Source organism: Chroicocephalus ridibundus, chromosome Z, assembly GCF_963924245.1.
Source record: "Chroicocephalus ridibundus chromosome Z, bChrRid1.1, whole genome shotgun sequence".
Classification (NCBI taxonomy): Eukaryota; Metazoa; Chordata; class Aves; order Charadriiformes; family Laridae; genus Chroicocephalus; species Chroicocephalus ridibundus.
Genome location: NC_086316.1, coordinates 75,458,306 through 75,484,106, shown reverse-complemented (window position 1 = coordinate 75,484,106; position 25,801 = coordinate 75,458,306). Strand labels below are relative to the sequence as shown.

The window sequence follows — 25,801 nt, the reverse complement described above, 5'->3', positions numbered from 1 at the left end:
TCAACTCTAAGTGTCCCCTTACTATTAAAGATGTGAGAAACAAAACTGGCTCTGTTGCTCTTGGAAAAACAAGGTTAGCCCTGGCAACAGCTGTATGTTGTTTATTGATATGAAGTTTACTTCAGCAAAATGTGAAGGGTTACTGAAAAAAAAATAGAAGCATTTGAAGTCTCTGCACAGCAGGCCTTGGTCCCTGGCTCTGGATCCCTCAGAGCAGGCTTGCCCATATCAGTGCCCGCAGAGAAAACCACTGAGGACTTTACAATCCTCATGTTACAAACAACAAGAAAAGCAACCCACTGCACTTCCTGACAGCTCCATGTTTATAATCTAAATTACAGCTTGGTTTGTAAGCAAAGCATGGGTTCCCCGGCTGTCCTACCTTTGTGGAATCACATACAAGTGATAGAGCTGCACTTCTTGTCTTTATTCTATATTCAGGAGTCTTAGAAAAGTGTTATCTATAGCTTCCACAGAAAACAGTGTTTTGTTTCCATTGCTTTGCTGAATTGTCAGGAAATTTCTCAACTCAGATCTTTTCTTTCTACAGCTGATTCCTCAGATTTCCTCGCTGGCCTGGTTTACAACGGTGGTGCCCCTAGTGCTGGTGCTGGCTGTATCAGGAGTCAAGGATGCCATTGATGATTTTGTAAGATCTATATTTCTTACCTGTACTTTGGAGTTTGCCCATGATTCTTCAGCACAATGACTGAAGCAAACTGCTTAAGATAAACACAGCCAGTAGTAGGCAGCTGGAGAACAGGTCTGTGGCCAAGATGGGATTTGAGATTAGACTCGCAAATCTATAGTTCATTACCTAAAAAGAAGCTAGAATTTACAAATTGCTGAGCAGCCCAGCAACTCCATTGACTTTCTCTGAAACTGCTCACCTGGCTGAAAATGTGTTCACCAATAGATATGTCTGGAAGCTTGCACAGAAGTCTGTTCTTAGGCTTCCACTTTGGAGAACTCATCTGTCATCTAGCTGCAATGCAGGCAGAAAAAAGGAAGCATACAACCCTTGTGTGATATTTCAAACTTACCCAGCTTTGGCCGAAGTCTGCCCCCATGAGAGTAATGTTTGAAGTTCCATTGACTTCACAGGGTGACTTTAGAGCTGAGTTCAGCATGTGATTTTCTCTCATTATTGAAATAATTTTGATGCTCTATCTAGCTGCTGGGTGCAGCTCTGCAAGTGGGCAGGAGAGAGGTGGCACGGTGCTCCCCCAGGGAGCAATGCCAACTTGGTCCGGTGGGAGGTGTCCCTGCCCATGGCAGGGGGGTTGGAACTAGGTGATCTTTAAGGTCCCTTCCAACCCGGAACCATTCTATGATTCTATGAAGATCTGTGGCCACTTTCCATATCAGAGCAGAAGAATGGATTTACGAAACTGTGATGGGCAGAACCAACACCAGCGGAGTCCGGACTGTGCTAAGTGACGTATAAAGCTCTACCCTCCTTCTTCCCTCCAAGAGCAATCCCCGTGTTGCCTGTTGCTCTTTGCAGTCCAGTTATGCCCTATGTTACTAGTGTAAATGTGGGCTCGAATATGACTCAGTTGTGATTCTAATCTGCCTGAACCATTCAGCCAGCTAATGAACTGCCTACAGCTGTCGTGTGCTTGGTTTCCTGGAAATGTCTTTTAATGTACTGATCAAATTTTCAGAATCGACACAAAAGTGACAAACACGTCAACAACCGCCCAGTCCAGGTCCTGATCAATGGCATGTAAGTCCTTTTGTTTTTGCTTTAATTTTGAGTGGGAAGAGCATTTCATTAATAATATATTTTTTCCTGTGTGATTCCAAATGATCACTAAACAATTTAAAATTGAATTGTCTCTCACACCATTAGTTAACCATGCAGTTCTGTGTGTCTGATTAATGAACCGAAGACACAGTACCACAATCAGTGCAGACATTATGTCTGTGACCCTGTACTGACAAAAGGTAAACTCTTTCTTTTCCTGGAAATGTATACATGGTTAAATAAGTGATACTTTGAGGGTATTGTGTTATTTTACTCCTTACCCTAGAAATGCCAAGCAAGGCTATCTTCCCGTGTCCATTCATGTTCATAGCACTTATTTCTGCGTTAAACAAAACTAGGCATTATCAACAAGTTATTTTAAATTAAGAAGCAGGAATAGCTTCCCTATACACATCACAGTACTTAGAGTGTGTGTAGCACTTCTGACTTAGATATACTCAAAATATTTCAGCTGTGTGCTTTGGACATGGCACTGCTAGCACTGTTCTTTCCTGCAGAAAAAGTAGCGGAGGTTTTGGCTTTTCTGGCAGAGAGATGTACTGTTTAGTTGCAGCTCCATGGAGTCCAACTGTGTGTAGGACACAGCTGTAGACAGCTGTGAAGTCTCTTGTGATTTTCTTTTCCATACTACAGATAGCAGTATGTTGTGTAAACTCCAACAGATGATCAAACAGTTAAAAATATAACTGGAAAGTGAAGAATAGGAACATAATTTTTGTGCTTTCTGCTAAGTAAACCAGTTTCTTAGTTTACTGTGTATTAGTTACTGTGTCTAGGAAACATACATTGAAACAGAAATTTTCTAGTATTTTGCCTTTGTTCAAAAACTGGGAACCATGAGTCCTGTCCAACTCCCACCAATATCGAAAAAGCAAGGCTGAGCTGCCCAGTCCTGTTTTGATGTAGCTCTTGATATTTCTCACCTCTAGATTTTGCACATACGGCTATCGTGACTTGGTTACATTGGCGCTTGCAGTTGAGCTGGCTGTTTGCGTATGCTTCTTGCTTAGTGCTGTGAAGACCACTGCGGACACAGGCTTAACTAGGCACATGCACGGCCAAAGCACCTGCACGGACCTTCCTGACAGCCAGGCCCACACAGAACCAGAGCTGCTGCTCTGGCTTTTAATAGCACTTAGAAAAACTAACACAACTGGCAATTTTCCCAGGTGTTTGGGAAGTCTGTTACACAAAGTAGGGAGTTTTTTTCTGAGACAATGTGGCCTTTAGGAGAAGGGAATAGTCAGTCCAGACAGAAGGACAGTGCACATGGACTGTGCTGCTATTGTGGGGCTTGGTCTCAACCCTGCACATGGCACCCCAACTTAGTATGCATCAGGACACACCACGGCACTTCCATCTTATCAACAACCTAAGTCCTGATGGCACCTACAGTCTGGCTTCAGGAGCGGAGCAGAACGTACTACTTTCCCTGCTTTATATGCCTACTTACCAGGAGTTTTCTTGCAGGTTAAAGGACGAAAAATGGATGAATGTCCAAGTGGGGGATATAATAAAACTAGAAAACAACAACTTTGTGACGGTGAGTTCAGTTTCTCCCCATCCTGTTCACAGTTAGTCTCTGTAATTACTCTTATCACTCACGTGCAAATCAGTCAGTAGTGATGATAACTGCCCCAGAGACCTGCAGGGTGCAGAAACCACAAGTAGCATTGCAGTGCCGTGCCCTCTGACCGTGTGAACTTACACCAAGTCTGTCTGTCCCTGTTCAGGCCGATCTACTGTTGCTGTCGAGCAGTGAGCCGCACAGCCTGACATACATCGAGACAGCTGAACTGGATGGGTAAGTGAGCCTGGACCTCGGGTGCAATCACTGCAGACAAGTCTTCCCTGGTGACCTTGGGTCCTGCAAGTTTACCTGCAATAGCTTTGGTAGCTAGAGTTTCCTAATATGTAGAATAAACTTTGGGTCGATATCTTGAAAATAACATCTTCGGTGGATACTTTTGCCTCTTTCAGTGCAAATGTCACGTGAGGAGAGGATTTTACTTTTTATTTTTACCGACAGTTCTTCTAAGAGAGTGAGTTAGAAATGTGTTCCTGCCATATCACAGGTCACTGGCAGAAGCTTTCTGTTTCTTTTATCTCCCTTAGTCTTTTCTCTTAGCCAGATTATCTGGGTGAGATATTCACAATGAATAGCTCCAGTAATCTCCTTTGGACTGCTATACCATATTAATGCATGCACACTGCAAAGGCTTCCAAATGTTGCTCACTCCAGGGTACAACTAGCCACAAGTCAGAGGGTTGCAACTAATTTGTATTAATTGGAATAAACTGGAGCTGACCTCATCTTTATGACCCAATTTGCATTACCTTTTCTGCATTGCCTGAAGTTAGTATCAGCTCGAAGGACTAAGCAACACCAGAGAGATCAAGAAATTGTGTCTCTCCCAAGATGCTGCAGAAAGCCCTCTGGACTTTCTCCATCTGACTTCTGCTGAAAATGAGTTTGTAGTTCTTGTACACACAAGTGCCAGGGAGCACTTTCAGGAGACCCTGAACAAATGCAGTGTTTCTTTGCAGTCCTGGAGTACTCTTCAGGACCAGAATACCATGGGAGAAGATCCAGAGCTCTCCTATATGCTCAGATACTTCAGGGTTCAGTGTGGTGTGAGTGGCAGGAGATGCTCAGGGAGATGAGATGCCTGGTCTTGCATGTTGTGGTGAAACTGAGAAGACAGAGCCACTTCCCCCTCTTTGGTACCATGGTACCATGTCCGGAATTCCTCTGGACTGCCTGTCTTTGCAACTGAAATAGACAACTGCGCACTTTGGCCAGGTAAAAAAGGCACATGATGGCACGGTCCATCAGTTGTCTAAGGAAGAAGACTGTGCTCAAGAACAGAAGTGACTTTCAAGGAAAGCTTTAAGTTCACGTATGACTTTCAGTTCATGTTTTTGTCTCATGTTATTTGTTGCAGTGAAACAAACCTGAAGGTGAAGCAGGCACTGACAGTCACTGCAGAGCTTGGAGAAGATCTTCAGAAACTGACGGAGTTCAATGGTGAGTCTACATGGAAAATTCACTTTCCAGAGGCTCTGAGCAAACACCAGAGTCCACAGAGTACCTGGGAGTCTTCCTTCCAGGCTGTTCACTGCTCCCTCCTGGGGCTTCTCTGCATGTAGCGGCAGGAAAACAGAACGGGTGCGTTGCAGTCCATGCAACAGATATCAACAGCATACGTAGAGAAAGAGGTCCCCCTTTGCTCGCAGGTCTCTCTGTGCTGTGCATGGCTGTGACCTGGAACTGCATTGGTGGGAATTCTTCTGGCTGCACACTTTTCTTTATCATCAATCTGTGCCCATTGAGTCTACCCACCTTGAACCTCGATATGAGAGTTTGTGTAATTGCACAGTGGAATCTGTTTTCCCCAAACTGCATGCTTAGTTCTGATCGCAAATTATTTTCACAGTGCACTTTTACATTGATGCAGAAATGCCGATGCATTGATTACATTTCGCTTCTGAGGAGCAGCACTTTCCAGACACTGTGCAGACCTGAGGACTAGCTCTGTGGACACAGGGCAGTGACTACTTCCCAGCCTGAAGCCTCGCCCTGACAGCATTTCTCTCCTCTTTCAATGCCACAAAAAGACTGCATTTTAAGATCTTTAAAGATGAGCAGTGCAGATGTTGTTAACAAGCAATGTGTCCTTTCTTAGCAGCGTTTTGTATATAAAATTTAGAATGGGACATAACGAGACATAACGAGACATAACGAGACATAACGGGACAGAATAGAATAGAATAGAATAGAATAGAATAGAATAGAATAGAATAGAATAGAATAGAATAGAATAGAATAGAATAGAATAGAATAGAATAGAATAGAATAGAATAGAATAGAATAGAATAATTTCAGTTGGAAGGGACCTACAATGACCATCTAGTCCATCTGCCTGACCACTTCAGGGCTGACAAAAGTTAAAGCATGTTATTAAGGCCACTGCCCACATGCCTCTGAAACACTGACAGTCTTGGGGCATCGACCAGCTCTCTAGGAAGCCTGTTCCAGTGTGTGACCACCCTCTCGGTAAAGAAATGCTTCCTAATGTCCAGTCTAAACCTTCCCTGGTGCAGCTTTGAACCGTTCCCATGTGTCCTGTCACTGGATACCAGGGAATATGTAGCAGCACATACATGGAAAGAAGCCAGACCTGTCAAAATCAGAATACTCCATGCTCACACATCATCTGCCTGGAGAGAGAGGATGGGGAACAGACCAAGTGGTGTTAGTCACTCTCCACGGTGCCCTGCTGCCTTAAGTACCAGGGCAGGATTACAGCAAGAGTCAGTATGGAAATGGGTGGAGTGAGTGCTGCTGTCCTTGGAACATCTCAAGGACTCCAGCCTCTCAGGAAATATTTTTAGATAAAGAGGAAAAATAATTTTTTAAAAATATTTCCTTCGAAATAACTAGATGATTCCAGGCCGAACGGTGGGGACGTGGCAGAGAGTTAGCATAGCCGGTATGGTCCCTGGTAGAGCAATCCAAAGGCATGGGCTTTTGCCTTGCTTTCTAAGTTGGGGTTTTATGCAATAATGTGTGTGGTCTCAGCTGAGTGTTAGATCAGTGCAGCAGGATTTCTACGACGTGCTGGCTGAGGTTCTGAGTGTTTTAGGTCTTGAGAAATATGTTTTTACAGGTGCAGTTTGCTTTATGTTAATAGCCAGAGTGGCATGCCTTAATTATTTTCCTGAAGAGGCTGCACTGTATACCAATTTGTAAGCAAAATCTTAATCTTAAATAATGTTTCAAGCATTTTCTGTGTAATGCTTATCTAAGTATACTGCATTCTTGAAAGTGCATAATTAAAAAAATGTTTCAGAATATTTTGCAAAATTCAAACTTTTTTGTCAAATATTTATTTGTCCTTTAATCTCTATTTTAGTTATGTTGTAAATAAAAGTGGCCTCTTTGCAATACTTAAAATGAATAAAATGTTTCCCAGGATGATTTATATTTGGCAGAGTACTGGGAAGAGTGCCTGGAATCAGACCCAACCTTGCATTTCCCTTAGCAAACCTCTGTAGAAGTATTTAAATATTTATGTAACTCTTTATCTAATTATTTCTTGAGACAGGAAGAGAGGAAAGGGTTGAGCAGCTAATACAGGCACTCAGTGGAATGTTTAATGTGAGTTACGATGTTTGTTGACATCGCAATGGTTCAGATAAGGAAGATGCTTGCAAAATGCTGAACTTCTTTATTTGATTTGGGGAACTGGGAGATGAGAAAGGAAACAGTATTTTTCAGTTACTTAGTACTTATCACATGTAGTCTTGGCAGTATTTAACTCTTTCAGGTGAAATGCATTACAGATATCTTCTTGCTGTTAATGAGAGGAGGTGACAGGAGGCATGGTGCCTTTCTGAGGTATCTTCAGCTGCAGGGTTACTGCGGTCAATGCAGGTATATTGAGTGAATCTCTACAGCATCTCATTTTTTTTGTCATTGGTCCAATTTGGATGCACGGGTCCAGTGGAGGGCCACAAAGATGTTCAGAGGGCTGGAGCACCTCTGCTATGAGGACAAGCTGAGAGAGTTGGGGTTGTTCAGCCTGGAGAAGAGAAAGCTCCGGGGAGACCTTATAGTGTCCTTCCAGTACCTGAAGGGGGCCTACAGGAGAGATGGGGAGGGACTCTTTATCAGGGAGTGTAGCGATAGGACAAGGGGTTATGGTTTTAAAATGAAAGAGGGGAAATTTAGATTAGATATCAGAAAGAAATTCTTTATTGTGAGGGTGGTGAGGCACCAGAACAGGTTTCCCAGGGAACCTGTGGATCCCTGGAGGTGTACAAGGCCAGGCTGGATGGGACTTTGAGCAGCCTGGTCTGGTGGGAGGTGTCCCTGCCGATGGCAGGGTGTTTGGAACTAGATGAGCTTTAAGGGCCCTTCCAACCCAACACATTCTATGATTCTATTTTATGATTCTATGAATCTCTTCTGAACTCAAAATCAGCATATCAGTAATCCTGACCCACACGCTTACTGGAAAGCAGATGTGGATGTGGACATGCAAGGTATTCACTTGAGCATTGTCCCACAGCTGGCATGAGGAGACGCACAGTCTTCCTGGTGGGGGACCATGCCTTGGGTTTCATTCACCAAAGTCTCATGGTGCTGTGTTTCAGGTTGCACCGCAAACTGCAAAGCCTCTAGTTTCTTTGTGCTTTCCAAGGGGCTGCAGGGGCTGTAGTGAGACAGGTGTGGTTACTGTAGACTTTTAGAAATTACGGAGTACATGTCTGATTGTTCTCGGATTAACTACATGATAAAATAGAAGATCAGCATAGATATTAGTCACATGTGTCACAGATTTTCCTAATTGCTTCATCTTTCAAGCCTGGCGATTTGCCTGTGCTACAGCAGAGCTACTTTTCTATGAAAAGAGCACCCATTCTTGATTTTAAAATTTGCATTGGTGGAGTCTACCACAATGTTCAAAGGTGTACTTTTCTTTTGGACTTCTCTGGATTTTGCTTCCAGTCTCTTGAGCCTGGTGTGTTTTGTCTGAGAACAGCTGGAAGAGCCGCATTCTCTGCAAATGCTAGTTCTTAAGTAGATATTTGCAGCCTGCGACCAAAATAACTTTAATGTTCCTGTTGATTAACTGAACAGACTGAACTCCTGGAATCCCTTTCAATGAGGCGTGTTTGTATTTTCCAGTTCTTTTCAACACATCCACAGGGCTCTGCTTTGAATCTTTAGATCTCAGGTGCAAATGTTGATTTGTTATTTATTTCTTTATTTTTTTAAAATAGTTTTTATACCAAAGTATCTGAGTTTACAGTTTTGTGTGAACACATTTTATTACAAGAAATAAATATAAAGCAGGGAAATAGAAACAGGCTCTCCAATCGTTTACACTGTCAGCTGCATGGCCAAAGGTAGGAGTGCGGAGTGTGGTTTTTTATGTGCCTCTGGGAGTTAAGGAATAAAACAGATTAAATTTAAAAACCAGTGAACAAAGACACCTCACTTAATTACTCTCTTGCAGGCTTCAGGCTATGATTTTTCTCGCTTGGTCTCCTGCAGTTTTAAAGAAAATGGAATAGGAATTATGTGAGGTCAGCACTTTTGTCTAAACTTATCCAGTGACATCCTACCACCATGAACTTCTGTGAAAGGACTGAAAGTATGTTGCTGGTTCAACATTTCTTCTCACCTGCATAAAAGCTGTGGAAACTTTGCTTTGGACTCTATGAGTACAAAACCAACATGTTCAAAGAATAGGATAAATGCAAATTTATTGTCGTCCACTGGATTATGACATGAATGTGGGTAAGGAGCAAAACACCAGTAAATGTATGAAACAGGATGGGAATGATAGGGCCAGGAGTGGAGTGCAGCTACAGTGCTACGTATTCCCCATATTCTGGAGAACAGCTGAGAATGCAGTATTGACACATATTTCTGGGCCAAGATTTCCACCATCTTTTTGTTTTTACCTTCCTTTTACAGGTGAAGTCAAATGTGAGGCACCAAATAACAAACTGGATAAGTTCACAGGAACTCTTACTCTTCGAGGAGAGAAGTATGCCCTGGACAATGAGAAGATGTTGCTGAGGGGCTGTACGATTAGGAACACAGAGTGGTGCTTTGGTCTCGTTATTTATGCTGGTAGGTAGAAAAAATGTCGTGAATTGCAGAGCACAGCAGCACTAGCGTGGAAGTACATCACACCCATTACGCACAAAGCAACCAAGAAACTTTCTCTTTGCAAAATTCGTTTCTACCAAGTACAAGAACAAAGGCAAAAAAATACATGACATCCCTGGTCTTAAGTATAGGCTAGAAATTATGCATATAACAGGGGATTTTACTCTGAGATTTTTTTATAGTGGTCCATAAGAGAAAACTGGATTGCAAATGCTACATTACAGCATCCAATTCCATCTTGATTAAGTGCTTTAGTAAGCAGAGGTAGTCTTTTATTTCAGAAATGCGTGCAGCAAAGTACATGACAGTAGCCTTGATCAACCAATAAGAAAGACTATAAGAATTAAATCTGTTTAAGAATTAAAGCTGAATTAAATCTGCCTTTACTGGCGCACACTGGGTCAATTGGAGTCTTTCTCTCACCAGGCTTGTTCAAATTTTTTCACTCCTTAGTGTATTCAATTACAAATTCCACATCATCTCTATGCAATTTTAATCCATATTGGGATATCAGGGTAATTGATAATATTATTGTAGACTGTTAGATTTATGCTTTTTATGAGCATAGACCTGCTATTGTTTCCACACTGCTGTAGACATGTGAGATGATGTATAACTTGTCACTAATAACAGAGCAGTATCAGGTATTCTGTGAAAAGTAATTAAACCTGAAAGGGAGTTCAAAGAAGAGCGCAGGATCAAAATTTAGAATTAATGACTTTCTGTGACTCCCTCCATATAATCTAAGACAAGTGACTTAACCTTTTTCGGCCTAAGTTTCCCACTGGCACCGTAAACTGTATGTACCTGCCTTCAAGAAAGCTGCGATGGGTATTTACGTTGTAAAGCACAGCGGGGCCTCAGAAGGATTGTGCTTTAGAACGGCTAAACTTTATTGCTAAAATTCATGAGTGTGTTTCATCTCCAGGGCCAGACACAAAATTAATGCAGAACAGCGGAAAAACAACTTTTAAACGGACGAGCATTGATCGGCTCATGAATGTCCTTGTGTTGGTGGTAAGTCTGATTAATGTAGCTTCATTTCTTCAGATGTATTCATCATTTCCAGATGCTCCACCTCTTTGTCCACACAAATAAGGGAATATCTGAAGGGACTAATGATAAAAAGAAAAATGATATAATAATTTATGAGCAGCTTGAGTTCTGCAGCGCCTCTGCCAGCACATTTGCAAAGCAAGGCCATAACATTGACAGTGTTAAGGACCTTTCTTCCGAGCTTTTAATTTGCTCTGCTCTCCCTTGCTCTGCATATTATTTTTTTTTGTGAGAATCACTTTGAAGCCCGCAAATGCCTTTTTTGCCCTAGTAATTTTGTCATTTTCTATTTAAATAAACATTACCGGTTCTCCCTTTTCTTTCTAATTTCTTGGCATCTTTGGTGATAGCTGCACAGGACTTGGTAATTGATTTTTTTAATTTACAAGATGCCAGCTTCTGACTTAACACATTAGGGTAAAATGTTAGACATGGTCTCATTAATACTCAGAAACTGGTGTTTTTAGCAGCTGGGAAATTTGAGAACACTAATCTTATACAGCAGGCACTCTCCTCAAATTAGAAAACAGACCTGATTTGAGGTTTAAGCTTGTCAGTGGTTTTAACAAATGGCAAACACTTCCAGGCGGAGGTAGTGATTCTTTTATGGAGACTCTCCCAAGATTTTACCACTTGAGTTCAAAGCTGCTCAGGGAAGGAAGACATGCACCATAACACCGCTTTACTTGATGTTGTTTGAAGAAAAGCTCTTTAGTTTTAGGCTTTTATTTTCCTTTGGATGCAAGGAAATGCCTTTTTCATGCTTTTTTGTGCACACCACCACTTTCCGTTTGTGACACTGGGAAGGTCCGGTGGCTGCTGTTTCCTCTTCTTCCCTCCTGCCCTTGCTCTCCAGCCCAACCTGACAGTCTGGATCCATTCCTGGAGCAAGCCCTGAGGAAGACAAAGCTTAAGGTGTCTGATACCAGCAAGGCTGCCCTGAGCTCTCACTGTCCTGCCTGACTTTACGTCTCCTCAGCCCTGGGTCTGACAGCATAAACATCTCCAGGCTCGCCGCTCCATCCCAGACCCCCTCCTCCTGCTTATTTCTCAGGACCCTGAAAGCCCTTTAGATGGACCCACGGATGAGAGCTGTGACACAGCAGGTTGTGCCTCTGTGAGACTCAAATAGTACCAAAGCAGCAGCAGTCACCTCGACTCCCAGAGCTGTGAAGCAGTGACTTGAATATCTATGTGTGTGCATTTGCTGTAAAGCCCAGCAGAGAAGCACAGAGAGGCACTCCACAGTCATCTTCAAGCCCTCTTGAGTCCTTGCTCCACGTACTGTAAGAACAAACTGTTGACTGCAGTAAGATTACACTTTAGACCAGTCTCCACCGAGTGAAAATCTTGATTACCATCATCAGCTTGTTTTCCTCAGTGTTTTCTTCCCTTGCACTTAACAGGACAGCAAAATCAAGCAAAGTCTGGGCCTCTTACATCCAAAATTTTGCAAGCATTTGAAAAAATTAACATTTTCTTAGGTGTTCTGCTGTGTTTCACCTGGAACGGAGGACGGGCTGTGGGGCAGGGCTGTGGGGGGATCCACAGGGCACAAAAACGCAGGAGAAAAACTGAACAGGGAATTCAGAATTTAGCATTGAATTAAGGTTGCCAAACCTCCTTTCACAAGTCAAGGGTCCCACCCAGAGCTTTCAGTCTGTTTGGCCTCTCTTCATGAATGCGAACACGATGAATTTACCTCCTGGCTCTGTTTTAAAAAACTGAGCAAGTTGCAGTTGATTGCATCAGCCACTGCCTGGGTTCTTTGGGGGCTGACGGAGCCAAGGGTGTGTTTTTCTCCTTCACACATTTTTAAGGCACCTAACATTTTGGTGTCTAAGTAAAGCTCTGTCCTACCCTAAGCACCAGGCTCTTTGCACGCACAAGGGATGTGGCATCAGGTCCTTCCAGCTCACTGGGTGGCCGAAGGTTACAAAGCGCAGTCATAAAATGTGGCAGCATATTGTGCTCTTGAGTTTGGAAATACAAAGCAGCCACGGCTTGCTATAAATAGCTCATTTTAAGTGTAATGAAACTTGTTCCATGTTAACACTGGCAAAGCTATTTTTTGTTTAATTGTCCATAAAAATTCCCAGGCGCAAAGCAGTGTTTAAGCAGGGCTTGCCAATATCCTGGTTAAATGCTGCCCCAGTGTGTCCCAACAAGGGTTAATCAGGAATGAACCTTTCCAGATGGCAACCATAGCTGTTTTTTTCACATTTGGAAGTGCTTCTCAGTGATCTGAGAGAGAAGTGAATGTTCCTCCGCTGGGGACACACCGACCAGCTCCAGGAAGGCTTTTTCCTCCAAAACTTGCTTTTTAGCAGGTTTGGGGAAGCATGTTTTCAGAGAAACAGGGCCGTCACCTCCACCTCTTAAACAACTTATTGCTTCAAATCCTTAAGCAGAACTCAAAGTGCCAATAAGGAAACGGAGACAGTTTGAATTCCCAGTCCAACAGGAAATGTTTGTCAGAAGTCACCTCCTCTTTATAGAAGTCCTACCCAGCCCTGCAGAGGATGTCTCACCCAGGCAGTGCACGGGCAGGACCCAGAGAAGGAGGAAGTTCATGGTGGGAAGCCCCATGAGCATGCACAAACCTACAATCAGGATTTTTTTCACGTCCTTCTCTTGCAGAGCTGTGGTTACGATTACAATGACCCACACACAGCTGTTTCTCTGACAGAAATTAATCTCCCAGGCCGCTGATAACGGCTTGGTCTTCTGCATTTATCTCAAAGCAAAGAGCATGTTAGTGAACTTTGTGTAAGCACGAGTATTGGACACAGGTGGAGCTGTTAGGGACGAGAGCATCGACATGCAACATGCACAAAAAGCAAGATGTACATAACGCTGCTGCAGTCGTAGACAAGAGCTGCTGTGATACAAAATCAGAGAATCGTTTAGATCAGAAAAGACCTTTAAGATCACCAAGTCTAAACGTAAACCGAACACTGCCAAGTCCACCACTAAACCGTGTCCCTCAGCACTACATCCAGACATCGTTTAAATACCTCCAGGGATGGTGATTCCACCACTTCCCTGGGCAGCCTGTTCCAATGCTTGACAATCCTTTCAGTGAAGAATTTTTTTCCTAATACCCAATGTAAACCTCCCCTGGCACAACTTGAGGCCATCTCCTCTTGTCCTATCACTTTTTCCTTGGGAGAAGAGACTGACCCCCACCTCGCTACACCCTCCTTTCAGGCAGTTGTAGAGAGCGATAAGGTCTCCCCTCAGCCTCCTTTTCTCCAGGCTGAACAACCCCAGCTCCCTCAGCCGTTCCTCATAAAACTTGTGCTCCAGAGCCCTCACCAGCTTCGTTGCCCTTCTCTGGACCCGCTCCAGCCCCTCAATGTCTTTCTTGTAGTGAGGGGCCCAAAACTGGACACAGTACTTGAGGTGGGGCCTCACCAGTGCTGAGTACAGGGGGACGATCAACTCCCCATCCCTATATGTGAAAGTTCAGCTGCTGTCTTGCCCCGCGTCTATTTCTGTTGCTGAATCATACGTTGAATTTCCTGCATGGATTGTGATATTGTACAAACTGACAATTTTTAACCTGTCAGGCAGTGAGGAAACATTCAGGGTACAGTGATAAGATAGAGGAGCACAGTGATAAGATAGAGGATCCAGCTGGCTCTTCTAATTCATTTATTTTACAACAGACAAGGTCTGCAGAGAGGAGCAATATCCTCTATTTGACCAACAGAAATATCTATAAAAATAGACAGGCTTGTCTATTTTATCCATCCATGTCTATTGGTTTAATAAAGGACATTACCTGGACCTGGATCGTGCCTCTCATATATCTTTAAGTCCTGATGATTCAACAGCAGAAATTGAAGTCTGCTTTTCCTGCTGGTCACAGAGGTTTAAAAACACATTCCTTAACTGCAAGCAATATTGTCTCCTTTTCACAAGTGGAGTAATTTATTTGGCCTCCCACGGTTAAACAATAAAATTACTCCTGATGTGGGAAATAAACATATCCCCTGAAACTCATCCCAGCACCTTTACTTACTGCAGTCCCCTTTTAGCAGCTTCTTGCTATTAAAACTTGAATTGGTCAGACGTGCACTTTTCACCAAGTGATTCAAGTCACTCCATAAAAGTATCCTTCTTCCTCTCATAGATTACCTCAGCAATACAAATACCAGCTTTACCAGCAACGTTTCTCTTTGCACCTCAATTTCTGTTTTCTAAAAAGGTTGATTACTGTTTTAATGTGATTCTTACTGGGTGGCTTTATACATAATGGCCCATCTTACTGATATTTTCTCCCTAATGATTATACTTGCAAAAGATGATTTGTAATTGCTCCCTTGTGCAGCTTGTTGATTCCGTATCTTCATATTTTTGGAGAAGTGACATATTTGGAGAAGTTCATATCAACAGAACTGGGTTTATTATCATCTGTCCAGGAAGGATGGCAAGCTAACTTCATTTTGTCTTTTCCTTGATCACTATTTCTACCTTTCAAATATTGGAACTATGTTAGCCGATTTTCCGTATGGTGGAGCTTCCCAGTTTTCAAAGCATTGTTAAAAATTAACCTTACTAGTTGGGAGAATTTCTCAGCTAGTCCCTCTAAGCTTTCATCTTTAAATTACCTGGACCCACTGGATTGAAAATGCTGATTATTACAGATAGAGCCACATAGTGTTCCTTGTCACAGAAGGTAATCTGTCTTTTCCATCTGCTACAACATACGGTATAGATACTTCCTTCTGCTTCCGTCCTCCTTCTTTCATGGAGGACTGTCTGTTGAACATGTCTGCTTTTTCCACACCTGTTTATGACTTTACTGTTTTCTTCTTTTGATATTTTATATGAATGTTAGTTATTCATAGTTCTATAATTTCTTGCAGTTTATATTAATTTCTGTTAACTTCTTTTCTTCCCCTTCTTTTTCTGTTCTTTTCCAAATAATTGTATTGCTAGGTTCTTGCCTTCTTTTAGTCAAAAATGCTTTATGCCCTATGTGATGTTTTTGTGTCTATTAAATGGTGTTCCTGAGCAAGTCCCAGTTTCCACCAAGGTGTCCCACTTTGAAATTCTCTTCCCAGTTGCTGTTCCCCTGTTGATTTAGGCTTCTCTAAAGTCCAAGGATACACGTCATTGATTAATGTTGCTTTCTGTTTGCTCAAAGGAAATGTAATCAGATTGATAGCAGGTACCAAGGCAACCATTAGTTCTGAGTCAGTAATTAACTCTGCTTTAACCATCAGCATGATATCCAGTGCTGAATTCCAACCTGCACAGCGCTGGATTTCGTGTGTTACAAATTATCTTTAGTAGTTTTTCAGAAATGTTGAGGAAAACTATGATATATCCACCAAATGGCCAGGTAAAGTTCTCCAGGCAGTTTCTGTTCCCATGTGCAGCGCCTGATGTTTGAGGACCCGCAGCTCAACTCACCTCTAATGAGATTTGATATTCTGCAGCCAGCTGCCCATGAGCACCCTGGTTTAGGTGTTTGGTCTTGAATCCTGAGCCGTTTGAAGTCTTGTGATTCCAAATTGCCAGACTCTGCACTGTGTAGCTTTGCCCTTGAGGTAGAAGTGTCATGACTTTGCTGGTTTTCCACCTTCACCCCTACCAAACTTTCCATGTGATTCAGGCTGTCCAACCCAATTTCATTAGGGTGTTCTGATTAACCTGTACGTAATAAATTCCTTGTTTCTAAAATGCATATCTTTGGGTTTGTTTTGTGGGTTTTTTTCAGATCTTTGCATTTTTAGGACTGATGTGTCTGATCCTAGCCATTGGCAATGGCATCTGGGAGTATGATAAAGGCTACTACTTCCAAGTCTATCTGCCCTGGGCAGAAGGTGTCAACTCTGCCTCCTACTCCGGCTTCCTCATGTTCTGGTCATATGTGATCATTCTAAATACGGTGGTGCCAATTTCGCTCTACGTCAGGTATGTGCCAGAACCTCCTTTCATATTTCATTTGAGGAGACATCTAGTTTTTGCCTTAGCTGAGAGTAGCATTTTCCCTAGACACAAATGCAACCCCATTGTGGACAATTGCACATGATCACAGTGATGCTTTTCTTCTTGCTGCTGGTTTTGGAGGTCTTTGTCAGGGTTGGAGCAGGGGGCAGCAGAGAGCCCTGGAAGAGGAAAGGATGATATTGCAGTTAAAGGGAAGCTCTAGGTGTAGGATGCCATAGGACTGGGACTGGAAGCCTGTTACTGGTAGTGTCTTGCTCTCTCCCACTTGCACTGCCCATCAAACAAAACGAATGGCACATGCTTTGAGGTGGCTCTAGGGCTCAGGTGAGGAGCAGATTGCCAGGTAAGTAGGTGTAATCAGGTTGAGGATCCATAGTACTTCGTGCTATATGAGCATAGTGAGTGTCACCACTTGCCAGAGAACGTAGGGCTATGTTGGTTATTGCAATAGGTAAGCAGTGGTAGAGGGTAGGCAACACATCTGCAATGCTCTCAAAACCCTGAGGTTGGGCTGTAGATTGAGTAGGCCTGTGTAGTTTTATCATTGGACCTAAGTCTTAGGGCAGCTTTGCTACTGAGACCCTCTTTTGTGTTGGTGAATATGAGGAATTCATCCCATTCCCACCCAGCATGTCACACCAGCAGCAAAGTGGAAATTCATGTTGTCTGCCAGCTGATAAGGCTCCTTGGTTGGATTGAGTTGCACAATGACTCGCTTGTTGTGGACCTCTGAGTAGTTTCAGCCGTGGCTGTGCTCATCCCCTGGCACTGGGCTCAGCCCAGCCCAAACCCTGCTGGAAACCTTCCCTCTCTGAGCACCACTCCTCAAACTGCACCAAGTGAAACCCACTGCTCCTGCCTTGCTTTTCAGTCTGAAAACTTCTGAAACTTTTCAAATGCATTTATAAGTCGTTGTTTTATAAACAAAGGAAAGGAATTTGCTATAAACCTAACATCACTTCAGTGGGACTTGCTTCAGCATTGCTTAGTACAGGCCATTTGAGGACAACCTGATGAGTACACCCTGTCATTACCTTTCAGTTTCTTCTAATTGCAATCGCTAATGGTGATGCTGAAGACAAAGATCTTGTCCCTTTAAACTAATGAATATTCCACCACCTTCTTTTATTCCAGTGTAGAGATTATACGCTTGGGTAACAGTTTCTACATTGACTGGGACCGCAAAATGTATTATCCACTGAATGACACGCCAGCTCAGGCCCGTACCACTACTCTCAATGAAGAGCTGGGGCAGATCAAGTACATCTTCTCAGATAAAACAGGAACTCTCACTCAGAACATCATGTGTTTCAACAAGTGCTCCATCAATGGCAAATCCTATGGTATGTTATCCATTTGTCTTAATCTCCAGGTTTTATTCTAGTATATGCCTCTTGGTCCACAGAGACCAAATGTGACATCCAGAAGAGAGTGTCTTGTAAGAAGCTGGAGTGATCAAGTGCAGGGCTGCCCATCAGGGATGTCTGGACAGCCCTGATTACATCACTTGAATACCTTAGTATCATTTGCCTTTCCGTTGTTTCCCCTTTTTGCTACCCTTTTACCTCCGCTTTTCTGACCCAGTATTGTCCCAACTAAAGAACCTGCACCTTATTACTTTTTCCTCATTGGTCATCCCAGTTTTACTACATCTGTACTCTTTTTTTTTTTTTTTTCTGATATCACTGACTAGGTAATCTCAGCCTTTTAAGGTATTATTGACATGGTTACCCGGGTGTTGCTAACCCTGCAAAACATTACACATAACTCACATAACTAACTCTCTCTTAACCACTTCTGAAATCATCCATCCCTCAGGGTGTTATCTGCAAATTTTGCCAGCTTTTCATACCACTGTTTCTCGCATTCAGCAATTTCTCATGTCATGAGCAGCAGTTTTCCATATCCTGTTCAGGTAGCTTAACCTTCAGTCCACAACTAGTCAATGGCTTGGTTATTTGTCTGCGGCCCTGACATACTGCACGTACCAGAAGAGAGAAAAGTTTGTAGGGAGTTGGAAAAAATGGAAAGAAAAGTTGTTAGCTCTGTTAGATCCTAACAGTCATTGACTTAAAAGTCTCAGTCGTTGTATGGCAGTTTTCTTCATACTGCTCAAGAGGTGCTAACAATTCACAAACTGACTAATTGATTAACATCATTAGATTCCCCCAGGGAAATTAGTCACTGCTTATTGGTAGATTGAAGCTTGGTTTGCCTGTGTCAGAAAACTTGTCTTTTTTCTCAGTGCTACTAGCTGGCCTAATAAAAGTTTTTTTTTTTTCCTGTAGTTGGAGACCACCATATCTTAAACAGTGCAACTATGCTAGCCAACCTTAGTGCTGCTAAGGAGTTTGAAAAATATTCAGTCTGTTCATTCATGTGTCCTGCAGTTGACTTTTCCAAAGTGGATGTCACCATTAAACATAGACATAGAATGTGGGTTCAAGAAATGAATGGGAAATATGCAGAAAGAAGGCAGAGAGTTTATTGCCTATAGTTTTCTAAATGCTTATCTACTTTCCCAGAATATACTACTTTGGATTTACTGCTCGGGGCATTTGGGAAAGCCATGCCAGAAAGGATGGATTAGTTCTGCTGCCAGGGAGGGAACTCTGGGGTTTTAGGCTTCCCATTGGGAAGGAGGTGTCTAAAAGCCTCTCAGTTACAGTTCCCGGGGGAGCAACTGATGTGCACTTCTCAGGAGACATGGCTTCTGAGTTTTTCTACGCCCTCAGGGCTCTGGTGAAGAAATACCAATACCCACAATTGACTGTGGTCACGGTTGAAGTTGCTGGTGGAGGTATGGATCTATTATTCATGTAGTTCACTGTATTTCAAGCTTATTTCAATGACGTGTTGAATCTGGTTGGGCTCGGCACAGTTCAGATCTTCCAACCGAAATTTTCTTCAGGCAGAAGAAGTTTCAATAGTGTTTCCTTGAGATGAGATGTCTTCCATTTCTATGACCAGATCATCATTTCAGGGAAAATGAATGGATCAACCTTGCTACCTAGATGTGGGAAGAATGGGCTTTGACAATTCCTTCTCTGTGGTTGTTCAGGGACTATTGCAAACCCAATATGACCCAGGAGCTGGATTTTGTCTCAGATTCCAAAGGGAAGGTACAAGAGAAGTCATCCCCTGAAAGCACCCTCATTTCCTACCTAGCTCTATGTCCTTTCTGGGTTCACCTTGAGTCATGTCTTCTTCACTCAAATGCCAGTCATTTTCATGGTAACCTCTTTGTGTTTCAAGTATCTGTCAGTGTCTGGATTTTGTCATGGATTAACATAGAAACTGATTGATATTAATCATCAGTCTCCAGTACTCATGTCAAGATATTTATGCTTACTGAAACATTTTAACCGGCTACTAGCTTCAAAATACTTTAACAAATTTTTTGGTAGAGAAGCTCAGAGACTGCACTTATCCAGAGTTTGTGGCTATAACCTCACTCTTTCTTGCTCGCAGGTGATGTGTATGATATGTCTGGGCAAAGGATAGAAATAAACGAGGTAAGTGCCCAAGTGCTAGCAGGATCTGTGTTTTTTGTGAACCTGCCTGCATAGGTGCTAGTGCACACAACCCACCCATGCATAGCTCATGCCCTTGACCCTGCAAGGTATGTTGCTCTTGAACCAAACAAAAGGGATGTGTGTTCTCACGGATGTGAGAAGATCAACAGAGTTGCATTGCCTCCCAGTAAGCCTGGTTGAAACCTGCAGGTCAGGTAGCTTGAGTGGCCACTGTTCCCTCAGCTTCACCTGACATCCTAGTGCACACACAGCTCCTCTTGAATACTTGGCCATTAGGATTTATTGGAAACTTGGTCATTAGTGAATTTTATTATCCTTGGCAGTTAATTAAAGCTTTGGCGGGGAATCAGTGAGTTCAGTTCATATCAACAACAAGGTCACTGTCAAATTTCTCTAATGCCTGGACATCAGAAAGTCTGAAAATGGGTAACTTCTCCATATCTCTCTAGCCTCTGCTCACTAGCACAAACCCACATGTCTTGGATTTCACTGCCTAAAATGTCTGAAAACTGCATGCAGTAATCCAAGCAAGATGATGATGAAAATCCCACTCCTCGTTCCAGTGATTCATTTCCAGGCCATTTGAAACTTAAATTACCCACTGAAATTGGCTATTTGTGCCGAGTGCTGTGCCTCCAGACTGACTTTGCTCAGGCAGCAAAACGCAAAGGGCGGACTTGCTCAGGGACACATGCTGTTCTCCTGCCAACTGTCTGCCCAGCAGCTCCTCCTGCCCATGGTACTCGCCGGAGCAGGGTCCTGCGGGTCAAAAGGCTGCTGCCCACACAACCATGGTGTCGCAGAGCCTGGACCTCGCTGCGCAGATGAGGGTGTGTGTGTGTGGGGTGGGCCTGCGCTCTTGCAGTAAGCACTAAATGTCAGCTTGCAGAGGTCAAGAGGATGACTCCCATCCTGGAAACTCTGAGCTCACTGGGGATGGGGTGGGAGTTGGAATTGTCCCGGGCAGGCACAGTGGTGCATTCCTCCATGACACATCATGCTGTGATCTTCTGGCCATTTCTCCACTGTGTTCCCCTCTGCTTGGGGCTCCTTGTTTTTAGACCAAAGGGGCAGTGCCTGTGGAGCTGAACCTTTACATCATTTGTCTGTCATCTCTTTCCATATCAGGATTTTTTCTTGCTTTGGGAGAAAAAGGTGGAGAACACAGCCTTTTGAATTGTTTTAAATTGGACTTCCACGTTCTCCTGTCACAGACAGACACCGAAATCAGGAGCATGATGCCACCCAGCAGGCATGTGTTGAAGGCAGGCATTTCTTTGCTATAGAAATCCTGAGGCTGGGATCCTGTAGGAGCATTTGCCATCGCACAGAGAGGCATCTTTAGCTAACCACCTTCTCACACTGAGTTCTGCTTTGAAAGGCACCTCAAGTGTCTGTCCTCTCCTGTGATTCAGTAGGTTTCACGACTTCCCACTTAGAGTCATCAGTCTCTGTCATGAACAGCCCTGCAGGAGAAAGCCCTTTGTAAGGAAGAGAGGGGGGACTGCGATGGGACAATGTGAGAGCTCCATAACTAACACCAAACCATATTTTTGCAGAACACAGAGAAGGTTGATTTCTCATACAACCAGTTAGCCGACCCAAAGTTTGCCTTCTATGACCATAGCCTGGTGGAAGCTGTGAAGCTGGGTGATGTCCCGACGCACAGGTTCTTCCGGCTCCTCTCACTTTGTCACACAGTGATGCCAGAAGAGAAGAAGGAAGGTGAGGACTGTTGAAGGCATCAAACTGAGCTGTTATGTTCACCCTGCACCAAAGCATGTCTTCTCTCCACAGAAGCTGTTACTGGTCCTTTTGTCTCCCTGGTGATTTTCTGTAGTATATGGCTGCACATAAATCACTGCCTTTGGAGATGCCACATTGGAAGAGAAAGGACCAGGGCCTCCACTCCCTCTGTGTTCCTGTGGTGGAGCTGACAATACTGCAAACACCACATTTCTGGAGTGCGGAAATTACAGGTGCCAGAGCTTCCCTGAGGTGGCAGATGGGTTCCCCCACTCTTTCTCTACTCTGCACCACATCCTGTAAAGCAAAGAGCATAGAGCACCTATCCACTGGAGGCTCATTAGCTCCACTCACTCAATGTTCCTGCAGGTACTGGGTCAGTCTCCCCAAATCCCAGACAGGGTGAAAACTGTGCTTTGAAGGCTTGAACCATTAGTTTACACATATAAGGTGAAAATACTGATGAGAAAAATATGTGCAGATGTAACCAGAAGGGGTTAAACCCAAGGAAGTTGTCCTGTCAATGAGATGTATTGGACTCCAAAGAGAGTGGTAAAAGACCCCAAAAGAGTCTAGGGGGCATTTTGCACTGGCCTGGAGGATGGGTTGATGGGACCTGATGGAGACATGTGGACATAAGGTGCCTTTTAGTGCTGCATCTCTGGGGACAGACAGATAAGCAAAGTGTTAACTGCTATACAATGTCTTTGATTTTGTATTTGTTTAGCCTCAGAAACAAAGCAGAAGCCACATTACTCTTTTTCCCTTGTATGTCAGGTAAATTGGTGTATCAGGCACAATCTCCTGATGAGGGAGCCCTCGTCACTGCTGCCAGAAACTTTGGATTTGTGTTCCGGGCTCGCACACCAGAGACCATCACTGTTGTGGAAATGGGAGAAACAAAAGTCTACAAACTCCTGGCTATTCTTGATTTCAACAATGTTCGCAAGCGAATGTCTGTTATTGGTATGTTCCCTTTGCTCCCTTCTTTCCTTCCTGACTTTTTAGACTCTAAAGTTGGCCCTCATTCTGCTGTGATGCCTTTTGCTAGGAGACCTCCTTTGCAATGCCTTCTGAATAACATTTACATTTGAGTGCTTGAGATGGGCTGCCTTGGCTTCTCAATTATACAGTAACAGTGCTAAATACTTAACTTGGTCTGATGGCAGAACATCTTAACATCTGGACCACAATGACGGAGCAGCCTCCTGAAGATGCTAAGCCTTTTGCATATCTTACCTCTCTCACGACAGTGCAAAAAAGGCTTTCCTTTTAATCAGCTTCAAAATTACTAGCAAAATCTGAGGATGTGGGGAAGGAGAATGCAAGGATGAGTAAAGATGTCCACTTTCCTGAAAGGAAAAAGGAGAAATTACTCAAGAAACCTCATGTAGCCTTCATTAACCCTCCGATATCCTCAGATATTTCAGGAATTGGAATATCATAACCATAGTAAGAGAGTGGTAGTACCTTTACTGGTGGGAGCAATAGGAACAACAGGACCAGTTCCCTAAGAACAACTTATTCATGACTTGAATGCAGATGTCCTGCCTGAAGTGTTGCCTGTAGGAACCACATAGCTGAACAGAACATCTGCTCAGACCAATGCAATCTGGGTACAGTTCCTTGTTCTGCTACCTCTAATGTACAGAGTAGTTGCATTATCTTCTGTTCTAAGCAAAGCTTGTCTTGATTCCTGGGAGGCTGCCGACACTTGGCAGAGTTTGGACACCTCTAAAAGCCTTTCTTTGTTTTCATGCAAATGCTGTGAATTCCAAGTGCCTCAGTCTGGGATTTTTGTAATTTCTCTTCTTCTTCCTTGTAGTGAGGAGTCCAGAAGGTGACTTGACTTTGTACTGCAAGGGGGCTGACACCATTCTTTATGAACTGCTTCATTCATCCTGCGACTCTCTCAAAGAGGAGACCACGGAACACCTGAATGTAAGTGTTACCTTCTGCACAACATCTCCACATTTGGTGGTTTCCTTTTCTCCAGGTATGGAAATGTATTTGTACTGAGATAAAAAACAGGTTTCATAAGCAGCACTCAAGCACTAGTTTTTTAATTTTTTTTTTTTTTTTGTGAGGAATGGAGGGGGAAATTAATTTATAAAGCCTTAGGTCTCAAATCAGTTGCCTAAGATTGGGCACCAGATGCCATTTGAACTGCTCTAGGACATCTGGACACAGATGGCAAATACAATACAGAACATTCAGAAGCCTTGTATTCCTCTGGAGTAGGAGCTGGAAGGCAGGCAGAAGAGGTGAAACACTTGAAATGGCACTACACAATCTGTGTTTTGGCAACTAAATTTCCATCCAGGTCTGCTGTTACTCCGCAACGCAGGCACCTGATGCATTCAAGCATGCCCTGGATCAGAAAAAATCAGTCAATCAATAAAGGGCCACAGAACTGTTTACCTTCTTGAATTCAATTCAGATCTGCAGTGACTGTGATCCGAGAGGTCCCAATCAGAAGGGACTGAACAGGTGCTGGGACCTATTCACCTCCCCTTCTAGATTATAGGGGGGCATATTGACTGGGCAGCAAGGAAAATGTGTCACTCAAACTTGTGGCCTTTTATATGGTTGTTGGTGTGTAACAATATGTGTGCTTTGCAAATATTTCGGCCAATATTTGCTGCCCCCTGCGATGCCAGATCCTGCTGGTACGGCGCAGAGCACAAGACAACAGGAAGTTTTGCCAGAGGGGCTGTGCAATAGCACAAACATCTTGCTCACTGCCTGGGGGAGACAGAGAAAGCTGTTGGCAAAGGAAAGGGCAGAGCAGAGCTGTGGGTGTAGCCTGTTCCTGATGCGCCTTTACTTCAAGCCTGGGGGAACACCTCACTTTTCACAGCGAGATCTCTGTTATCCCACCAAACACTGAGATCCATACCGTCCATCATGCATCCGCAGAAAGCACACTTACAAGGGCATGCTGAGGTGTCATGACTGAGTGTGCTCACGCTGTGCATGTCAGCCAGCATTTGCACCCTAAAAATGTTGAGCCCAGGTCCAAAATTCAAGTCTGTGTTCAGTGTTTATTCAGGTCTCGCTGTTCTGAACCTTATGTTGAGAAATACAAACCTGGGAAACAACTACCTGGTTAACGTCAAGCTTCAGAGACGGAAAGTAGGAAAGCCCTTTTTGAATTTCTTCTTTGTAAGGACCATGGATGGCAATGATAAAATGGTCTGGAATTAATTTTTAAAAAGTACCCTGACGTTTGTGGTCTAAGATGTGATTTTTTTCACTGTTCCTCTGCAGCAAGAAGCTTCTACAGATAGCTGTTTGCTTTCCAAGGGTCCTTTGTAAGCCCAAGTGAGCAGAGTGTTCTTTTTTGACCTGTTCTGTCTCACCCCTGTCTCGCAGGAGTTTGCTGGTGAAGCTCTGAGGACACTCGTGGTGGCCTATAAAAACCTGGACGAAGATTACTTTCAGGACTGGATCAGGCGTCACCATGAAGCAAGCACTGCCTTGGAAGGACGGGAAGAAAAATTGTCGGAGTTATATGAAGAGATTGAAAAAGACCTAATGGTTGGTGTTTCAGGAAATCTGGGCCAAGCTCTGGGGGAGGCAGTGAGGCTGGTGGTTTGTCAATAAACAGCTCAGTGTGACTTCAGTAAACACTGCTTTGCAAACATCTCAGTGGGCTGTATGACGGGAGCAGTTAGGAATACGGCAGTCCTGGGTTTTCACTGGCACCTCCATCAGGAGACCACAGCTGGGGTGTCACCCACCAGTGCAGGGGAATGGTTTTATTTTAACTCACGTGGGTGTCAGAGTAGTTTTCTCATGATGAAGTGACATGCCAGAGCCTGAGGGAGATGATGTGGACACAAAAATTTCATCGCTATCCTTTGTATGTGCAAATGGCTGGTCTATTTATTTTCCTGTCTTTGAAACAGTAGGCAGTGAATAATCCCCAGTGCCCCTCCATATCAAAGAGTGTCTTCTTTGTTCTTGCAGCCCTGGGCAGGATGGGGAGATGAAGTCCATGAACATGTTTGTGTCAATTTGAAATAGGGCTAAACTGTG

At 43.5% G+C, this 25,801-nt stretch overlaps 1 protein-coding gene across 4 annotated transcripts in view; it reads left to right on the top strand.

The window, feature by feature from the left end:
• LOC134508666 (phospholipid-transporting ATPase ID-like) overlaps positions 1–25,801 on the top strand; it is a 91,159-nt gene that overhangs the window by 44,718 nt on the left and 20,640 nt on the right. For all 4 annotated transcript variants that reach the window (XM_063320548.1, XM_063320547.1, XM_063320549.1 and 1 more), the window contains 14 exons: positions 551–649; positions 1,668–1,729; positions 3,242–3,314; positions 3,505–3,575; positions 4,717–4,799; positions 9,261–9,419; positions 10,387–10,475; positions 16,246–16,442; positions 17,613–17,821; positions 19,950–19,993; positions 21,574–21,739; positions 22,538–22,726; positions 23,586–23,701; positions 25,136–25,300. In XM_063320548.1, coding sequence (XP_063176618.1) covers positions 551–649; positions 1,668–1,729; positions 3,242–3,314; positions 3,505–3,575; positions 4,717–4,799; positions 9,261–9,419; positions 10,387–10,475; positions 16,246–16,442; positions 17,613–17,821; positions 19,950–19,993; positions 21,574–21,739; positions 22,538–22,726; positions 23,586–23,701; positions 25,136–25,300 — 1,722 coding nt within the window. The remainder of the gene's footprint in view (positions 1–550; positions 650–1,667; positions 1,730–3,241; positions 3,315–3,504; positions 3,576–4,716; positions 4,800–9,260; positions 9,420–10,386; positions 10,476–16,245; positions 16,443–17,612; positions 17,822–19,949; positions 19,994–21,573; positions 21,740–22,537; positions 22,727–23,585; positions 23,702–25,135; positions 25,301–25,801) is intronic.